General features: G+C 48.7%; 1 protein-coding gene across 1 annotated transcript in view; it reads right to left on the bottom strand.

The window, feature by feature from the left end:
* CA9 (carbonic anhydrase 9) overlaps nt 1-5,542 on the bottom strand; it is a 61,326-nt gene extending 55,784 nt beyond the window's left edge. The window contains exon 1 of the mRNA XM_077818065.1: nt 5,440-5,542. Coding sequence (XP_077674191.1) covers nt 5,440-5,542 — 103 coding nt within the window. The remainder of the gene's footprint in view (nt 1-5,439) is intronic.
* Nucleotides 5,543-18,904: the final 13,362 nt, after the last annotated feature.

The raw sequence follows: 18,904 nt of genomic DNA, 5'->3' as shown, positions 1-18,904 counted from the left end.
TGCAAGCAGAGCCAGTTTGCTGCCAGGGGAGGTGCTGCAAAGGCTGTGGGTTAGAACCAGTCCTGTGCAGAAAAGAAGCTGCTGACCATGGAACAGCTGAAGCCCCCAGTTCCCAGGAGCTCCTGGCAAACAGCCAGCCTGTTTGTGCCGGAAACCAGGCCTTGGTGGCTGGTGTGGTGCATGCGTCCTCGGGTCAGTGACTGGCTCGTACCTGCTCTGTTGCCCTCCCACCCTCACAGAGCCCCGTCCCCCTCTACTCCATTTGCCCCCTGCTCTGAGGCACAGCACTTGAACCTGGGTTACCCTGGCACAAGACCCCCCCCAGACCTCAGCTCCACCCAGAGACCTCTCACCCAGTAACTGAGGGGATCCCCGTATCCCCTCCATTAGTGACAGACAATGCTAGGGATCCCCAAATCCCACCCTGAGGGTGCCTGGCCCTGAGGCCAGGGCACATTCCTGGACAGTCGCTCCCCAAAAATGAGGAGCTCTGACCTCCCAGATTCCCACCCTCCTCCTCCTTGTGGGCATGCTGCCCTCCATCTCTCTGTCCTGGCACATGCCCCATAGACACTATTCATCTGATGTTCCTTGGCCCCTCCCTGCATATCCCCCATATCTGGTGCTGCTTCTCCACTGCTCACTGGCCCCTCCACCTTCACATAGCTCAGATTCAGCTTCTCCAGGATCCCCTGCCCTCCCATGCAGGCACAGCCCATAGGCATGGCTCTCCGGTGCACACCCTGGGCACCACCCACGCAAGCCTCGCTCCTTCCCAGACTGAGCTCTGACTGCGCAATAACCTCGGCCATGTTTAGAAATCTTGCTTTAGTGCAAACCTTTGTGACAGTCTCTAATCCGCAGCTGGCAGCTCATGCTGCTGCAGGGAACATTCCTTGTGTTCCTGGGTGGTGGAGGGCACAGGTCCTGGTGCCTGGGAATTGAGCCAATTCCCTACAGCGGCCTCTGTGCTTCTCTGGAGGAAGGTGGCAGAGGGCTGGCAAGCCCCAAGGTACCTTTCCCATTCCCAGACAGCCACGGAGCCCCCTGCTCCTGCAGGTGTGAGCATGAGGGAGATTGCACCAGCAGGGAAATGGGAGAGGGCACCAAGACAAGACTGGGATGGAAGGTGACCAGGAATGGAGCTGGGAATGGACAGAGACAGGCCTGGGCAGGGAGATTGGAATGGGGAGGGGAATGGACTAGGATAGCTGCAGTGGGACTGACATGGGGCTGGAGGGACTAGGGGAGGTGCAGGATGAGAAGGAGAGTGGGTAACAGAGGGAGGTGAACACTGTCCCGGGACAGACTTCGTGGGGAGCCTCTCCAGGATGGGAGGGGTCAAGGCCCCAGATGGAATCTCACTCTCCTTCTCCTTCCCCCAGGGAAATGCTATTTCTCCCTATCACTCTTGATAACAACCCTGCCCATTTTATCAGGGCCAAGGTCTCTGTGCCAGGCATAGGCCAGGTGGCTGCATGCCTGAGAGGCGAGGGATTGGCAGGAAGGGCCCCGAGGGCTGGGGAGCTGCACGGGGGCCTCTGGCCAGACACAGCGTAAGCCCAGCTGAGGAGCCCGCACTGTGTGTGTGTATATGGGGGGGGCAGAGAAGAACCCTGGCAGAGCTCATGCTGCCAGCACAGTCTGCTACAATAACCACTGCTCAGCTGTGGGTACAGCCATCCCCTCTCCCCACAGCCAGGGGTCCTGCTCTGCAGCTTCCCACCCTGCTGCCTGGGGCCCATCCATTCTGCAGGGCATTCCTCGCACTCCAGCACTGAACTCTCAGACCAGTTGGCAGAGGCTCCAGGGAGGCAGGTCAGAGCTGACTCTCCCAAGCCATACCTCAGACAGGACCCTTTTGAGGAGGGCACCCCTTCCTCCCGCAAGATTGCTACACTGTGTAACACAGAGCCCTGAGCCAAGCCCCCTCCCAGAGACAGGCAGGGCACCTGGCAGTGCTTGCTCCTTTGCCACAGCAAATTCCAGCCCGGCTCAGCCCTTTCCTGCCCCATGGAGCAAGCGCTGAGATGGGGGACCTCAGCAGACACCCTGTGGTCCCAGGTAGGGTGGGGTCTCTGCACAGACACACATCCTGCCCCCAAGATCTTAGCAGCAGATTTACAAGCACTCAGCCTGAAGCTCCCCTTGGCGCTGACCACACACTGTACCCAGAGCCCCAGACCTGCCCCTCTGACACCAGTGGGCAGGGTTCTTCCCACCATCCCGTCCACAAACCACACCGATTCAGTGCATCTCCTGGCACTGTAGGAGGAAATGATGCAACCTGCGGAGAGTAATCGCTCCCCGGGACGCCGCCTGTGCAGATCCCTCGAGTGCTAGCACAACCCTATAAAACTAAACCACATGCCACAGCTTCCCCTGAGTCACCCCAGCCCTGATGCAAGCAGCACTTCCAACCAGCAGCATGTGCTAGGAGACAAGAGGCAGGATGCAGAGACCCTGGGGCTGCAGCCTAGTCCAGCCACAGAGCTGGGTGTGGGCTTGGTGCTGGAGGCAACACAGGGATCAGTTGGGAGTAAGGGGGGTGTAATGGAGGGTCAGCAGGGGGCTGAGATGAGGTGGGGGTGACAGGGGGTGATGAGGGGAGGATGACGAAGAGGTGTGTGTGGGGGGGGTCATACTGGAGTCAGACAGCGACAAAGACAATGTAAGGAGTACTAGAGTCTGACTGCACAGCACCCTGCGGCATCCTGCCCAGGACTCACTACTCTGTGCCCATGGCTCAGTCTGTCTAGGCTCTCCAACTGCACTCACTGCTGTGTTCTCAGTGCCCGCCTGGCTCTCACCCGTCTAGAGCTGCCGCACGCTCTGAGCTCCCAGGAAACCCCTGTACATGGACAACACAACTGCAGCCTCACTCTTGTATTGACCCCCCCCCGGGAACTTCCAGCCTGGAAACGTGACAGCACCCCCCAGCTATAGTACCCCCCCGTGCCCCCTGCAGCACTGACACCTCTGCATCCCCACTCCCTGGGCTCAGCACCAGCCCTCTCAGCACCTGACCGATAGAGCAAAGACCCTTACCCACAGCCAGAAAACATGCCAGGCACAAGCCCAGCACCTAGAATGCAAACATACATTGGGCAGCGAGGGAGAACAAATCCAAAACAGCCCCAGATCCCTGCACAGAACAATCACACTGTGATACAGACATCACTGCAGCCACATGTGCAGAAACAGACAAGCCCTCACCAAATACAGACTCAGTGACCATAAACCAGGGGTGAGGACCAGCTGGCACAAAGTATATGCCAAACTCACAGAGCAGTGACTGTCCAGCTAGTGGACAGAGAAGAGAGATTTCAGAGCAGCAGCCGTGTTAGTCTGTATTCGCAAAAAGAAAAGCTTTTTCGTGAGCTACGAAAGCTTATGCTCAAATAAATTGGTTAGTCTCTAAGGTGCCACAAGTACTCCTTTTCTTTTTAGAGAAGAGAGAGAAAGAGAAACTTCCTAGTCCAATGTCTCACAGCAAAGGAACAAACGGAAATTAGACTCCAACTATCAGGAATCCTAAGCAATATCTTACCAGAGTGAAGAACTGCTGGACGCTGGAGGTGGAAAGAAACAGCCCCACTCTATGGAACCACCTGCCCTGGGGCAGGGATGGGCAGGAACAACAAATGGACCCAGGGGATCAAACCCCAAAGACATGAAGCACTGACCTGAGCGAATCGTATCCTCACCTCCGACAGAGACTGCGGTCGACTGTTTCTTCCTTGCACTTTGCAGCACTTGTCTAGTCAGTCATGACAATCAAGTCTTACTGAACTGAAGTGTGTGACAGTCCCTAAGAGCCTCTATCACTGAGACATGACCACAGCCCTTCCGCTGTATCACAGCCTCCAGGCCTTGCACTGAGATGTGGCTGAATTTATTCCTCCAGCAGAACAGAGCATGACTGATGCTGTTTGGAAAAAAACATCACTGCACTTTTCTCTCCTGCTCCCCAGGCGCCACATCGATTTTTCAGGGGATTCAGGCAGGTTCTGTGATAGCCCAGCGCTGCACTAAGGGGCCATAGACGTGAGTGTGAAATGGCCCCTATTGGAGCAGTGTATCTGAGCAAGCTCACAGCCAACAGACCAACGCTACAGAGGAAAAGCACCATAAACCAGCTCAGCATTGGAATATCCATGCAGCTGTTTCAGGTCCATCCCAATATGCCTCTCCTCCCCCCAGCACCTTATTGCCCATGTGGCTGTGCCATAAATCTTGACAGCCTCACTGCCCAGGCAGCTGTGCCAGGCCGCCGTCTGAGTTGCTGACCATACCAGTCACATGCCATCGCTTTCCCCTGAGTGTTAGAGCTGCAACTGCCAAGTTGACATTAATCCCTTTGAACTGATGGAAAAAGGAATTAATGTGTGGAAAGGGGTGTGGGGCCCAGCGAAGAGAAAGGGGGGGCTGCAGGAGATGGCTCAGGAGCTGTATGCAGAGAGCGGGCGAGGTGAGCAGGAGAGATGAGGGGTGTGTACATGGTGGGAAGAATGGGACCATGTGCTAGGCAGGATGTCAGCCTGTATGACTATCATGGTCCCTTGTGGCTTTAAGTCCTATAAGTCTGTGCACATAAGGAGGGGACTAAGGTGAGGGAAAGGGGGTACAGAATCTATACATGGTGGGTGAGCGAAAGGGGGCACAGGATCTATACATGGTGGGGGTCATGGGGTCTCAGCCAAAGGGGGTGGAGGGTCGGTACGGCTGTGTACACAAATGCTTGTTTAATTGGCAGAATGCCTGGTGGGGAGATGTTGCTGTGGTTACACCTGACCAGGCTATTCCAGTTTGCAGGTCTGCTGGGTTCTCCAGGGTCAATACAGCTGGCAACCTTCCCTGCATTGTGGTGCCATTTGTGGGTGTCAAGGTGAAGCTGGGAGAAATTCCATCCCCACTGACTGAACTTTTGGTGGGAGTCCCCGGGGTTTAGCTGCTGCTGTGACGGGTGCCCTGGCTGCGTGTGCTGGTCCAGCAGATGCTGAGAGACAGGAAGCGGGTCTAGGATTTGGGCTGGGGGACTGTGGGCAGGAACTGACGCACTGTCTGTGCAGGGGCATTCCTCCAGCAGGGCTCTCCTTGGCCAAGATGAGTAAGATGATGAATGGCTCATGGGGAGCTGCCTTAGAACGAGTGCAGGGCAAGAGGTCCTGCGGCTGAAAGGCTGATCCATGCCTGAGGACAGGCAACAGTGACACTGCTCTCCTGGCAGACAATTGCCCCATGACACAAACAGGACATGCTTCAGTCAGCCCTCTTGGGATGTGTTAGAGAACCAGCAGGGAGACACCAGCCAGCCCTGTGGGGAGCAGAACCAACACCATATACCCTGCGCCCCATCTCTCCCTAGAGTGAGCAGCCAGACACCAGAGAGCTGTGTGTGGCCAAGGGAACCAGAGACGGAGTCTGGGATCTACTCACCTTTCTTTTTGGGGTGAGAAGTGTGCTCTGAGCCATGCTCGTCCTCAGTCCAGCCCAGGGCAGCCAGCAGCAGGAGAGAGACCCCCAGCCTGGTGCAGCTCATCCTCTAACAAGTACCAGTTCAGTGGGACGGCCCCACTTCTCCACTGCAGAGCCTGCCTCTGGCTGCCAGAGCTGCAGCAAGCTGTGCTGGGCGGCTGGAGCTGAACTGTGTCTACGTGAGAGGGAGAGAGAGAGAGGGCAGGAGCGGGAGGGGGCAGTGAGTCACCAGCCTTTACCTTTTATAGAGACTGCAGGCAAAGTCTGCGGGGCAGGTGAAGGGTGAAATACATGCTGCATTGGGAGCTTGCCTGAAGTTCAATGTCATTGCCAGCTGGGGGGTCTGGGCTGGGACCAGGGTGTGCATACACTGAGCCTTAACATGGACTAGAGCCAAGGGACGCTCCCGGAGCTTGAACAGGGTTTCCTTTTCAGACAACCTACCAGCAATGCAGCTCAAACACAGCCACAGCTCTTCTCCCATAGCAACGGGGCCTGGGACCGACCCTCCATTATCCCCATAACCACAGCTCCCCTCCAATACCAGTGGGGCCTGGGACCGACCCCTCCATGAGCCCAATAACCACAGCTCCCCTCCCATACCAATGGGGCCTGGGACTGACCCCTCTGTGAACCCCATAACCACAGCTCCTCTCTCATAACAATGGGGCCTGGGACTGACCCCTCCATGAGCCCCATAACCACAGCTCCTCTCCCATAGCTATGGGTCCTGGAAAAAAACCCTTAGTGAGCCCCATAACCACAGCTCCTCTCTCATAGTAATGGGGTGTGGAACCAACTGTTCCATGAGCCCATAACAACATAACCTCCTATAGCAATGGGCCTGGGTCCAACTCCTCTGTGAGCCCCATAACCACAACTCCTCTCCCATAGCAACGGGGGCTGTGGCCTGGCCCCCTCCCCCTGTAAGCCCCATAAACACACCTCCCCTCCCCTGGCAATGGGACCTGAGAACTGACCCCTCTGTGAGCCCTAGAAGCAGAGCGCCCTTCTCACAGCAATGGGATCTGGGGATAGATTCCTCCATGAGCCCCATAAACAGAGCATTTGTGACCCATCCACTTATAACTACACCCCCCACCCTTCCTGTGACACAGAGGGCTCAGGAGCCCACGCCCCAAGGGGACGCCCTTTGACAGGAGAGTGAGGCCTGAGGCAGATATTGCCCTCATTCCACTGCTCAGCAGAGTTAAGGACAATACAAAGGAGTTTAAGTATATAGAGAGAATCCTAACAGTGATCATAGTCTATAGCTAGATGGGCATGGTAGACCTGTCAATAATAATACAGAAAAGGCAGAAGTGTTTGGTAAACATTTCAGCTCTGTATTTGGGAAATAAACAGATGATGTGTTCATATCCTATTATATGTTGATGAAATACATTCCATTCCAATAGCAACCGAGGACGATGTCAAACAGCATCTACTACTGTTAGACATTTCTACATCAGCAGGTCCAGATAACTTGCATCCAAGAGTATTAAAGGATCTGGCTGAGGAACTCACTGACCATTAATGTTGATTTTTAATAAGTCTTGGAACACTGGGAAAGTTCCAGAGGAGTGGAAGAAAGCTCTTGTGTCAACATTTAAAAAGGTAAATGGGATGACCCAGGTTACTTTAACCTGTCATCCTGACACTGATCCCGAGCAAAATCATGGAATGGTTGATTTAAGACTTGATTAATAACTAACTAAAACAATGTAATATAATTAATGCCAATCAACAGCTATGTCTGAGAACAGGTCTCATCAAAGTAACATACCGTTTTTTGATGAGATCACAAGTTTGGCTAACAAAGCTCATAGTAATATTTAGACATCTGTGAGGTATTTGACTGGGCACTGCAGGGCATATTGATTAATAAACTACAGTGATATAAATTTAACATGGCAAACATCTAATGGATTACAGACTGATTACACCGTAGGTCTCAGAATGTAATTATAAATGGGGAGTCATCGTCAGAGTGGGTGTGTTTCTAATGGAGTCCTGCAAGGATCAGTTCTTGGCCTTACACCATTAAACATTTTTATCAATGACTTGGAAAAAACCAAAATTTTTACTGATAATGTTTACTGATAAAGGTGACAAAGATTAGGGAAGTGGTAAATAATGAAGAAGACAGGTCACTGATAATACAGAGGGATCTTGATCACTTAGCAAATGGGACACAGGCAACAATATGCATTTAAATACATCCAAATGCAAGGGCATACATATAGGAACAAAGAACGTGGGACATACTTACAGGCAGGGAGACTTCATCCGGGGAAGCAGTGACTCTGAAAAAGAGTTGGGCGTTCTGGGGGATAATCAGCAGATCATGAGCTCCCAGGGTGACCAAAAAGGCGAATGTGACCTCTGGATGTATAGAGAGGGGAATAGTGAGTAGGAGTAGAGAGATTATATCACATCTGTATTTGGCACTCGTTTGAACACTGCTGGAATCCTGTGTCCAATTCTGGTGTCCACACTTCAAGAAGGATGTGGATACATTGGAAAGACTGTTGAGAGAAGAGCCATGAGAATGACTGACTCATGGGAAAACATGCTGTGATAAATGAAGGGGGTGGGGAGTAAACTCCTTTTTATGGACACCCAGCCAGCCAGTTAGCTACAAAATCCCTCTTAGTAGCTGTTCTCTACTTGCTTTACCTGTAAAAGGTTAAAAAGTCTCACTGCTATGCATAGGTAAAAGCAGGGCTGGCTCCAGGCACCAGCGAACCAAGCAGGTGCTTGAGGCGGGCAATGTAAAGGGGCGGCAGGACGTTGGGCTCTGGGACAGCAATCCGCCCTCTGCGGCAGCGGGAATTCGGCGGCAGGGACATGACTCTTCTTCGGTCGCTGGCAGCAATTCGGCGGCCGCACCATCACTCCGCCTCTGTGTTCGGCAGGCAGGACTCCGCCTCCATGTTCGGCGGCAAATTGTTGGTTTTTTTGCCACTTGGGGCAGCAAAAACACTGGAGCCGGCCCTGGGTAAAAGGACAGGAGTGGGCATCTGACCAAAAGAGCCAATGGGAAGGCTAGAACATTTTAAAATTGAGAAAAACTTCCCCTTTGTCTGTCTGTGGTTGTTCTCCCGGGGAGAGGGCCAGGACAGCAACTAAGCATTAAAAAGCTTGGGCCAGGTATGAAAAATGATCAGATCAAACCAAGAAACTACTCATTTGAAACTCATTTCGTAGCTCACGAAAGCTTATGCTCAAATAAATATGCTCAAACTCCAGCACAGCTCTTGGCCTTGTCACAGGTTTTAATACAGGGAAGTTCGATGACTTGTGTTATGCAGGAGGTCAGCCTAGATAATCACAGTGGTACAGTCAAGTCTTAAAAGCCATGCATGCCCTAGCTAACCTCAGAGGCCATGCACTCACATTTGCAACAGAGCCTTGGAGCTGTTACCCAGTTCCCCAGACATGAATGGAGTTAGCTTCACATGCTTGGGAGGCAAGGCATATTACTAGCCCCACTGTACAGATGGGGAAACAGGCAGAGATCTCAGAAGGGACTTGCCCAAGGTCACAGAGGGGTCAGTGGCAGAGCTGGAAATAGACTTCAGGTCTCCAGCGTCCCAGTTCTACGCCATAATCACAAATTCCTCCACCAGGATGCTAGTCTGCTAAACTCTGCTTGTGGCAGTCGCACCCTTCAACCCATAGGGAGTGGTTGCTCAAAGAGCATGCAGAGTACTTCCCATCTCCTGCAAGCAGTGCTCACATGGGCCCTGCTACCGCCTCTGCAGTTTAACATACAGGCCCGAGCCAGCTTGCCCTGCTGCTATGCCTGTCCTTAATGCAATGGACTCTTTCTGCCTTTGGGCACCCCTGTGCTGAGACTGCTTCTTCAGCCTGGCTCACTGTGCCAAGAGCTCCTGCTAAATAGGTCACATACTTGGCAGGTTCAGTGTGTCCCTCAGGTGACTGGCCCCATTCTGCAGCCATGTTACTGGGCTGAACTCAGTCATTGGCCACCAAGAGGGGGTTGGAACCAGGGGAGGACTGCTCATCGCTGGATTGTGCCAGCGGTACCCCGAGGAGCAGCTGCCAGCGCTGAGGAAAGGTGACAGTTGCACTGGCTGTGAATGGAGGGAGGGAGAAGCACATTCCTCCCAGAACAACCTCAGCTGGAAATTCCAGGCCTGCTCAGGCTACTGAGTGCAGCAGCCCAGGCCTGGCCACAAACTGCTCAGCAAAGCCCCTGGAGAGCGTCCAAGCTCCTTGATGTCCTTCACCAGAGCGTACCTGCTGCTTCTTTCCAGAGCTGGTAGTGAGCACAGATTATCCCTAATCCCCTTGTCTCCAGGCAAGTCAGGTTCTTTTGTAGCTATAGCAGGTAGGGTGACCAGACAGCAAAAGTGAAAAATCACGATGGGGGTAGGGGGTAAGAGGAGCCTATATAAGAAAAAGCCCCAAATATCGGGACTATAAAATCGGGACATCTGGTCACCCTAATAGTAGGGCTTGGCCCATGCACCAGCCAGGCCAATACAGGCACCTCTGGACTTGCTGATGGAATCTCTCTGTGTCCACGTGCCTAGCCTGGGTACCCCCTGGAGCTCTGGGTTGAACTGAGTGTCACTCAGAATGTCCATCAGCTCCTCCTTCCAGCTCCTCAGCTGGGATACAGTGGGACATGCCTTCAGCCACTCCCCAGGGCCTGGCTTCATCACAGGAGACCTCCCATGCCAGGTAGATGAGCATGGCATCCTACATCCTCTGCTAGGTAAAAGATTGACGTCCAGGACCTCCATGGTAGCATTCTCTGAAATGCTTCCAGTTCCACGCACAGGGCCAGTTAGACAGGCAGAACTGCAGAGTCTCAATGCATGGATGAGAAAATGGTGTAGGGAGTAGGGGTTTAGATTTATTAGGAACTAGGGAATGTTTTGGGAAAGGGGGAGCCTATACAGGAAGGATGGGCTCCTCCTAAACCAAAATGGAACCAGATTGCTGCTGGCACTTAACATTAAAAAGGTCGTAGAGCAGTTTTTAAACTAAAGACTGGAGGAAAGCCGACAGGTGCAGAGGAGCACATAATTTGGACAGAGACATCCCTTAGGGGAGGATCTATTAATGGAGATTCTCTATGTCCTAGTAAGGAGGAGAGGATGGAAGATAAAATACAGATAGGATCTGATGAGAAACAGTCAAATGAAAAAAGAATGAGGAGTACTTGTGGCACCTTAGAGACTAACGAATTTATTTGGGCACAAGCTTTTGTGGGCTAAAACCCACTTCATCAGATGCATGGAGTGGAAACTACAGTAGGAAGATATATATATATATACAGAGAACATGAAAAGATGGGGGTTGCCATACCAACTCTAATGAGACAAATCAATTAAGGTGGACTATTATCAGCAGGAAAAAAAACTTTTGTAGTGATAATCAGGATGGCCCATTTCAAACAGTTGACAAGAAGGTGTGAGTAACAGTAGGGGGAAAATTAGCATGGGGAAATAGTTTTTAGTTTGTGTAATGACCCATCCACTCCTAGTCTTTATTCAAGCCTAATTTGACGGTGTCCAGTTTGCAAATTAATTCCGGTTTCTCGTTGGAGTCTGTTTTTCAAGTATTTTTGTTGAAAAATTGCCACTTTTAGGTCTGTAATTGAGTGTCCAGGGAGGTTGAAGTGTTCTCCGACTGGTTTTTGAATGTTATAATTCTCGAAGTCCGATTTGTGTCCATTTATTCTTTTGTTTAGAGACTGTCCGGTTTGGCCAATGTACATGGCAGAGGGGCATTGCTGGCACACGATGGCATGTATCACATTGGTAGATGTGCAGGTGAACGAGCCCCTGATTATCTCTACACAAGTTTTTTTCTCCTGCTGGAATGAGGATAATCAATGGGACATAGTAGTAATAGTGTATTAAATATATCGGAAGGACATAACAGGTCATGCTGATGGGGGAGTGGCATTATATGTGAAAAAAAGCGTAGAATCAAATGAAGTAAAAATCTTAAATGAGCCAAACTGTACCATAGACTCTCTATGGATAGTACTTCCATGCTTGAATAATAAGAACATAACAGTAGAGATATACTACTGCCCACCTCACCAGAATGGTGATGGTAACTGTGAAATCCTCAGGGAGATTAGAGGCCATTAAAATAAAAAACTCAATAATAATGGGTGATTTCACATCCCCATATTGACTGGGTACATGTCACCTCAGGACAGGATGCAGAGATAAAGTTTCTGACACCTTAAATGACTGCTTCTTGGAGCAGCTAGTCCTGAAACCCACAAGAGGAGAGGCAATTCTTGATTTAGTCCTAAGTGGAGCACAGGATCTGGCCCAAGAGGTGAATATAGCTGGACTTCTTGGTTATAGTTACCACAATAAATTATATAAATATAACATCCTTGTGGTGGGGAAAACACCACAGCAGCCCCAAATGGTAGCATTTAATTTCAGAAAGGGGGACTATGCAAAAATGAGGAAGTTGGTGAAACAAAAATTAAAAGGTATAGCGCCAAAAGTGAAATCCCTGCAAGCTTCATGGAAATTTTTAAAAGACACCATAATAGAGGCTCAACTTAAATGTATACCCCAAATTAAAAAGCATAGTAAGAGAAGGGGGGAGTGGATAGCTCAGTGGTTTGCGCATTGGCCTGCTAAACACAGGGTTGTGAGTTCAATCCTTGAGGGGGCCATTTAGGGATCTGGTGTAAAAAAAAAATTGGGGATTGGTCCTGCTTTGAGCAGGGGGTTGGACTAGATGACCTCCTGAGGTCCCCTCCAACCCTGATATTCTATGATTCTATGAACCAAAAAAGTGCCACGGTGGCTAAACAACAAAGTAAAAGAAGCAGTGAGAGGCAAAAAGATATCCTTTAAAAATTGGGAGTTAAATCCTATTGAGGAAAATAGAAAGAAGCATAAACTCTGGCAAGTGAGGTGTAAAAAATATAATTAGGAAGGACAAAAAGAATTTCAAGAATAGATAGCCAAAGACCCAAAAAGAATAGCAAAAAATAAATAAAAATTAAGTACATCAGAAGCAGGAAGTCTGCTAAACAACCAGTGGGGCCACTAGATGATCAAGATGCTAAAGGAGCACTCAAGGACAATAAGACCATTGAGGAGAAACTAAATGAATTCTTTGCCTCGGTCTTCACGGCTGAGAATGTGAGGGAGATTCCCAAACTTGAGCCATTCTTTTTAGGTGACAAATCTGAGGAAATGTCCAAGATTGCAGTGTCTTTAGAGGAAGTGTTGGAACAAATTGATAAACTAAACAGGAAGAAGCAACCAGGACCAGATGGTATTCACCCAAGAGTGCTGAAGGAACCCAAATGTGAAATTGCACAACTACTAACTGTAGTCTGTAACCTATCATTTAAATCAGCTTCTGTACCAGATGACTGGAGGATAGCTAATGTGATGTCAATTTTTAAAAAAGACTCCAGAGCTGATCCCAGCAATTACAGGCCCGTAAGCCTAACTTCAGTACTGGGCAAAATGGTTGAAACTATGGCAAAGAACAGAACTGTCACACACATAGATGAACACGATTTGTTGGGGAAAAGTCAACATGGTTTTTGTAAAGGGAAATCACGCCTCACCAATCTACTGGAATTCTTTGAGGGGGTCAACAAGCATGTGGACAAGGGTGATCAAGTGGATATAGTGTACTTAGATTTTCAGAAAGCCTTTAATAAAGTCCCTCGCTAAAGACTCTTAAGCAAAGTAAGCTGTCATGGGATAAGAGGGAAGGTCCTCTCACGGATCAGTAACTGGTTAAAAGATAGGAAACAAAGGGTAGGAATAAATGGTCAGTTTTCAGAATGAAGAGAGGTAAATAGTGGTGTCCCTCAGGGGTCTGTACTGGGACCAGTAGTGTTCAACATTTTCATAAATGACCTGAAAAAAGGGGTAAACAGTGAGGTAGCAAAATTTGCAGATGATACAAAACTACTCAAGATAACAAAGAGTCTGGTGGCACCTTAAAGACTAACAGATTTATTTGGGCGTAAGCTTTCGTGGGTAAAATACCACTTCTTCAGATGCATCTGAAGAAGTGGTATTTTAACCCACGAAACCTTGTTGTTTCTGTGGATAACACGGCTACCCCCTGATACTCAAGATAGTTAAGTCCAAAGCAGATTGTGAAGAGCTACAAAGGAATCTCACAAACCTGGCTGACTGGGCAACAAAATGGCGTGTGAAATTCAATGTTGATAATTGCAAAGTAATTCACATTGGAAAACATCATCCCAACTATACATACACAATGATGGGGTCTAAATTAGCTGTTACCACTCAAGAAAGAGATTTTGGAGTCATTGTGGATAGTTCTCTGAAAACATCCACTCAATGTGCAGCAGCAGTCAAAAAAGCTTTCAGAAAGGGAGGGATAATAAGACAGATAATATCAAATTTCCTCTATATCAAAATCATAGAATATTAGGGTTGGAAGAGACCTCAGGAGGTCATCTAGTCCCACCCCCCTGCTCAAAGCAGGACCAACACCAACTAAATCATCCCAACCAGGGCTTTGTCAAGCCAGGCCTTAAAAACCTCTAAAGATGGAGATTCCACCACCTTCCTAGGTAACCCATTCCAGTGCTTCACCACCCTCCTTGTGCAAAAGTGTTTCCTAATATCCAACCTAGACCTCCCCCACTGCAACTTGAGACCATTACTCCTTGTTCTGTCATCTGCCACGACTGAGAACAGCCGAGCTCCATCCTCTTTGGAACATCCCTTCAGGTAGTTGAAGGCTATCAAATCCCCCCTCATTCTTCCCTTCTGCAGAATAAATAACCCCAGTTCCCTCAGCCTCTCCTCATACGTCATGTGCCCCAGCCCCCTAATCATTTTCATTGCCCTCTGCTGGACTCTCTCCAATTTGTCCACATCCCTTCTGTAGTGTGGGGCCCAAAACTGGACACAGTACTCCAGCTGTGGCCTCACCAGTGCCATATAGAGGGGAATAATCACGTCCCTCGGTCTGCTGGCAATGCTCCTACTAATACAGCCCAATATGCTGTTGGCCTTCTTGGCAACAAGGGCACATTGTTGACTCATATCCAGCTTCTTATCCACTGTAATCCCCAGGTCCTTTTCTGCAGAACTGCTGCTTAGCCAGGCGGTCCCCAGCCTGTAGCAGTGCATGGGATTCTTTTGTCCTAAGCGCAGGACTCTGCACTTGTCCTTGTTGAACCCCATCAGATTTCTTTTGGCCCAATCCTCCAATTTGTCTAAGTCACTCTGGACCCTATCCCACCCTCCAGTATATCTACCTCTCCCCCCAGCTTAGTGCCATCTGCGAACTTGCTGAGAGTGCAATCCATCCCATTATCCAGATCATTAATAAAGTTGTTGAACAAAACCGACCCCAGGACCAACCCCTCGTGCAGTCCGCTTGGTACCAGCTGCCAACTACACATCAAGCCGTTGATCGCTACCCGTTGAGCCTGACAATCTAGCCAGCTTTCTAGCCACCTTATAGTCCATTCATCCAATCCATACTTTTTTAACTTGCTGGCAAGAATACTGTGGGAGACCATATCAAAAGCTTTGCTAAAGTCAAGGTATATCACATCCACCACTTTCCCCATATCCACTGAGCAAGTTATCTCATCATAGAAGGCAATCAGGTTGGTCAGGCATGACTTGCCTTTGGTGAATCCATGTTGACTGTTCCTGATCACCTTCCTCTCCTCCAAGTGCTTCAAAATGGATTCCCTGAGGACCTGCTCCGTGATTTTGCCAGGGACTGAAGTGAAGCTGACTGGCCTGTAGTTACCCGGGTTCTCTTTCTTCTCTTTTTAAAATATGGGCACTATATTTGCCTTGAATATATATCTTGAATACTGCATGCAGATGTGGTCATCCCATCTCAAAAAAGATATATTGGAATTGGAAAAGGTTCAGAAAAGGGCAACAAAAATGATTAGGGGTATGGAACAGCTTCCGTATGAGGAGAGATTAAGAAGATTGGGACTTTTCAGCTTGGAAAAGAAACAACTAAGGAGGGATATGATAGACGTCTATAAAATCATGACTGGTGTTGAGAAAGTAAATGGGGAAGTGTTATTTACTCCTTCTCAAAACACAAAAACTAGGGATCACCAATTGAAATGAATAGGCAGCAGTTTAAAAACAAATATTTCTTCACACAATGCAGAGTCAACCTGTTGCAAAACAGTGGAGGTCTCCAAAGGGCACTGAACACTCCTGGGCTCAGCGCTGGGCAGGGGCACACAGCCAAGAAAGGATGGATGGGTTGCAGGACTTCAGCCCAGCACACCATATGAAGCCTCTCAGGGCATGTCTACACTGCACCCTAAACTTGTGTCTCTGGGCTCATGTTTGTGGACTCAGTGTTTCCAAGCCCACACTCCATTGTAAACCTGGGTTTCCAATTGCTGGACCCGAATCTCACAACGGTGTTAACGCGTCCACATGGCACTAGACAGACTTTCTGACTCGGGTTTGCAACTTGAGCTGCATTCACACTGCAAGATGGCAGGGCTTGGACCTGAAGCCCAGTGGGACTTGGCTCAGTCCATGGGCTTGGGTCCTGAGGGCTTACTGGCCCAAATCAGAAAGATTTGAGTGTGGACAATAAAGGGGTTTGGGCTTAAACCTGAATCTGAGCTTGGGTTTACAATGCAGTGTAGACATAGAATCATAGATTCATAGAATATCAGGCTTGGAAGGGACCTCAGGAGGTCATCTAGTCCAACCCCCTGCTCAAAGCAGGACCAATCCCCAACTAAATCATCCCAGCCAGGGCTTTGTCAAGCCTGACCTTAAAAACCTCAAAGGAAGGAGATTCCACCACCTCCCTAGGTAACGCATTCCAGTGTTTCACCACCCTCCTAGTGAAAAAGTTTTTCCTAATATCCAACTAAACCTCCTCCACTGCAACTTGAGACCATGACTCCTTGTTCTGTCATCTGCTACCACTGAGAACAGTCTAGATCCATCCTCTTTGGAACCCCCCTTCAGGTAGTTGAAAGCAGCTATCAAATCCCCCGCTCACTCTTCTCTTCCGCAGACTAAACATACCCTTGATGTCAGAGCACATGGAGCAGTTCCACATTCAGGCAAACTGAACAGTTAGAAATCAAAATAAATAATAAAACATCCCCCCACCACATCCTTTGGTCTTGCTACAGACCCAGAATCTCCTGGTCAGTGCAGCCACTTCATCCCACAGTGAGGGAAGAGAACAGGCAGGGCTAGATTCTGCAGAACAGACTCAGGGTCCCCGTATGCTTGGGGGCAGGAATGCTACTTCCAGAGAGAGGGAGGAGGAAAGGGGAAAGGCTGAGGCAGGGTTTACAGTTCCCATTAGGGATCCTGAGGCAACTTATCTTTCTACTATATTGTAGCACGGGGTTGGAGTAGATGACCTCCTGAGGTCCCTTCCAACCCTGATGGTCTATGATTCTATGGTTAGAACGTTCAGAGAGAGAGACAGACGACAGACAGACAGACAGACAGACAGTCTCTAAGGTGCCACAAGTACTCCTTTTCTTTTTGCAAAGACAGACTAACACGGCTGTTACTCTGAAACCTACTCTTTGAGTATGGTCTGTCAGGCTTCTCTCTCTTTGTGATGCTGGCTGCTCCTGTGTCTAACCAATTTATTTGATGAAGTGAGCTGTAGCTCATGAAAGCTCATGCTCAAATAAATTGGTTAGTCTCTAAGGTGCCACAAGTACTCCTTTTCTTTTCTCAAAGAGTAGTTATCAATGGTTCACTGTCAATCTGGGAGGGAGTATCCAGGGGGTCTCACAGGGGGTCTGTCCTGGGATCAGTACTGTTCGGTATTTTCATTAATAACTTGGATGATGGAATGGAAAATATACTTATAAAATTTGCAGACAACATCAAGTTGGGAGGGCTTGCAAACACTTTGAATAACAGGATTATAATTCAGAAGGATCTGAAATCAAGGTACAATTCAATGAAGACAAGTGCAAAGTACTAAGGAAGGAAAAAATGTATTGCACAAATACAAAACAGGGAAAAACCTGGTAGGCAGCAGAGCTGTGGAAAAGGGTGTGGGGGCGATAGTGGATCACAAACTGAATATGAATCAATAATGTGATGCAGTTGTGAAAAAAGCTAATATCATTCCAGGGTGTATTAACAGGAATGTTGTTTGTAAGACATGAGAGGGAATTCTCCTGCTCTACTCAGCATTGGTGAAGCCTCAGCTGGAGTACTGTGTCCAGCTCTGGGCTCCCCACTTTAACAAAGATGTGCACAAATTGAACATAAGAATGGCCATATTGGGTCAGACCAAAGGTCCATTTAGCCCAGTATCCTCTCTTCCGACAGTGGCCAAAGCCAGGTGCCCCAGAGGGCATGAACAGGACAGGTAATCATCAAGTGATCCATCTCCTGTCACCCATTACCAGCTTCTGGCAAACAAAGGCTAGGGACACCATCCCTGTCCATCCTGGCTAATAGCCATTGATGGATCTATCTTCCATGAACTTATCTAGTTCTTTTTTGAACCCTGTTATAATCTTGCCCTTCACAACATCCTCTGGCAAAGAGTTCCACAGGTTGACTGTGCATTGTGTGAAGAAATACTTCCTTTTGTTTGTTTTAAACCTGCTGCCTATTCATTTCATTTGGTGACCCATAGTTCTTGTATTATGAGGAGGAGTAAATAATACTTCCTTATTTACTTTCTCAACACCAGTCAAGATTTTATAGACTTCTATATCAATTGGAGAGAGTCCAGAAGAGAGCAACAAAATGATAACAGGTTTAGTCAACCTGACTGATGAAGAATGGTTAAAAACCTGGATATGTTTAGTCTTGAGAGAAGAAGACTGAGGGGGCACCTGATAACAACCTTCAAATATATTAAGGGCTGTTTTACAGAGGACCATGACCAATTGTTCTCCATGTCCACTAAGGGTAGGACACTTAGTAATTGTCTCAGTCTGCAGCAAGGGAGGGTCAGATTAGATATTAGGAAAAACTTTTAAACTATGAGGGCAGTTAAATTCTGGGACAGGTGACCTGGGAAGGCTGTGGAATCCCTGTCATTAGAGGCTTCTAAGAGCAGCTTAAACAAACACCTGTCAGAAATAGTCTAGATCAATAGTTCTCAAAAAAAGTTTCTTGGAACACTTGAAAATTGCTAAGGGCCTTGGTGGACCAACATCTTTCCAAATGTTGTTTGTCCCGTTAGCTAACTATTGTAAAGCACTTTGGATAAAAGCGCTATATAAAAAAAACCTTAATAATAAACATTTTTTTGTTCTACAAATAAAAGCACACAACTCATATTTTAATATCAGTAGTCTTTCTAATGTGATGGATGTGCCCTCTCTCCCCTGCTGAGGCAGCCCCCAAACTAGAGCTGGGAAGAAGGCAGGTATCTCCCCCTCCCCAGCAGCCACAGAGCTGAAGCTGGG

Source organism: Eretmochelys imbricata, chromosome 5 (assembly GCF_965152235.1).
Source record: "Eretmochelys imbricata isolate rEreImb1 chromosome 5, rEreImb1.hap1, whole genome shotgun sequence".
Classification (NCBI taxonomy): Eukaryota; Metazoa; Chordata; order Testudines; family Cheloniidae; genus Eretmochelys; species Eretmochelys imbricata.
Note: the sequence above shows the minus strand (reverse complement) of the source record. Positions and strands in the feature narration are given on the sequence as shown.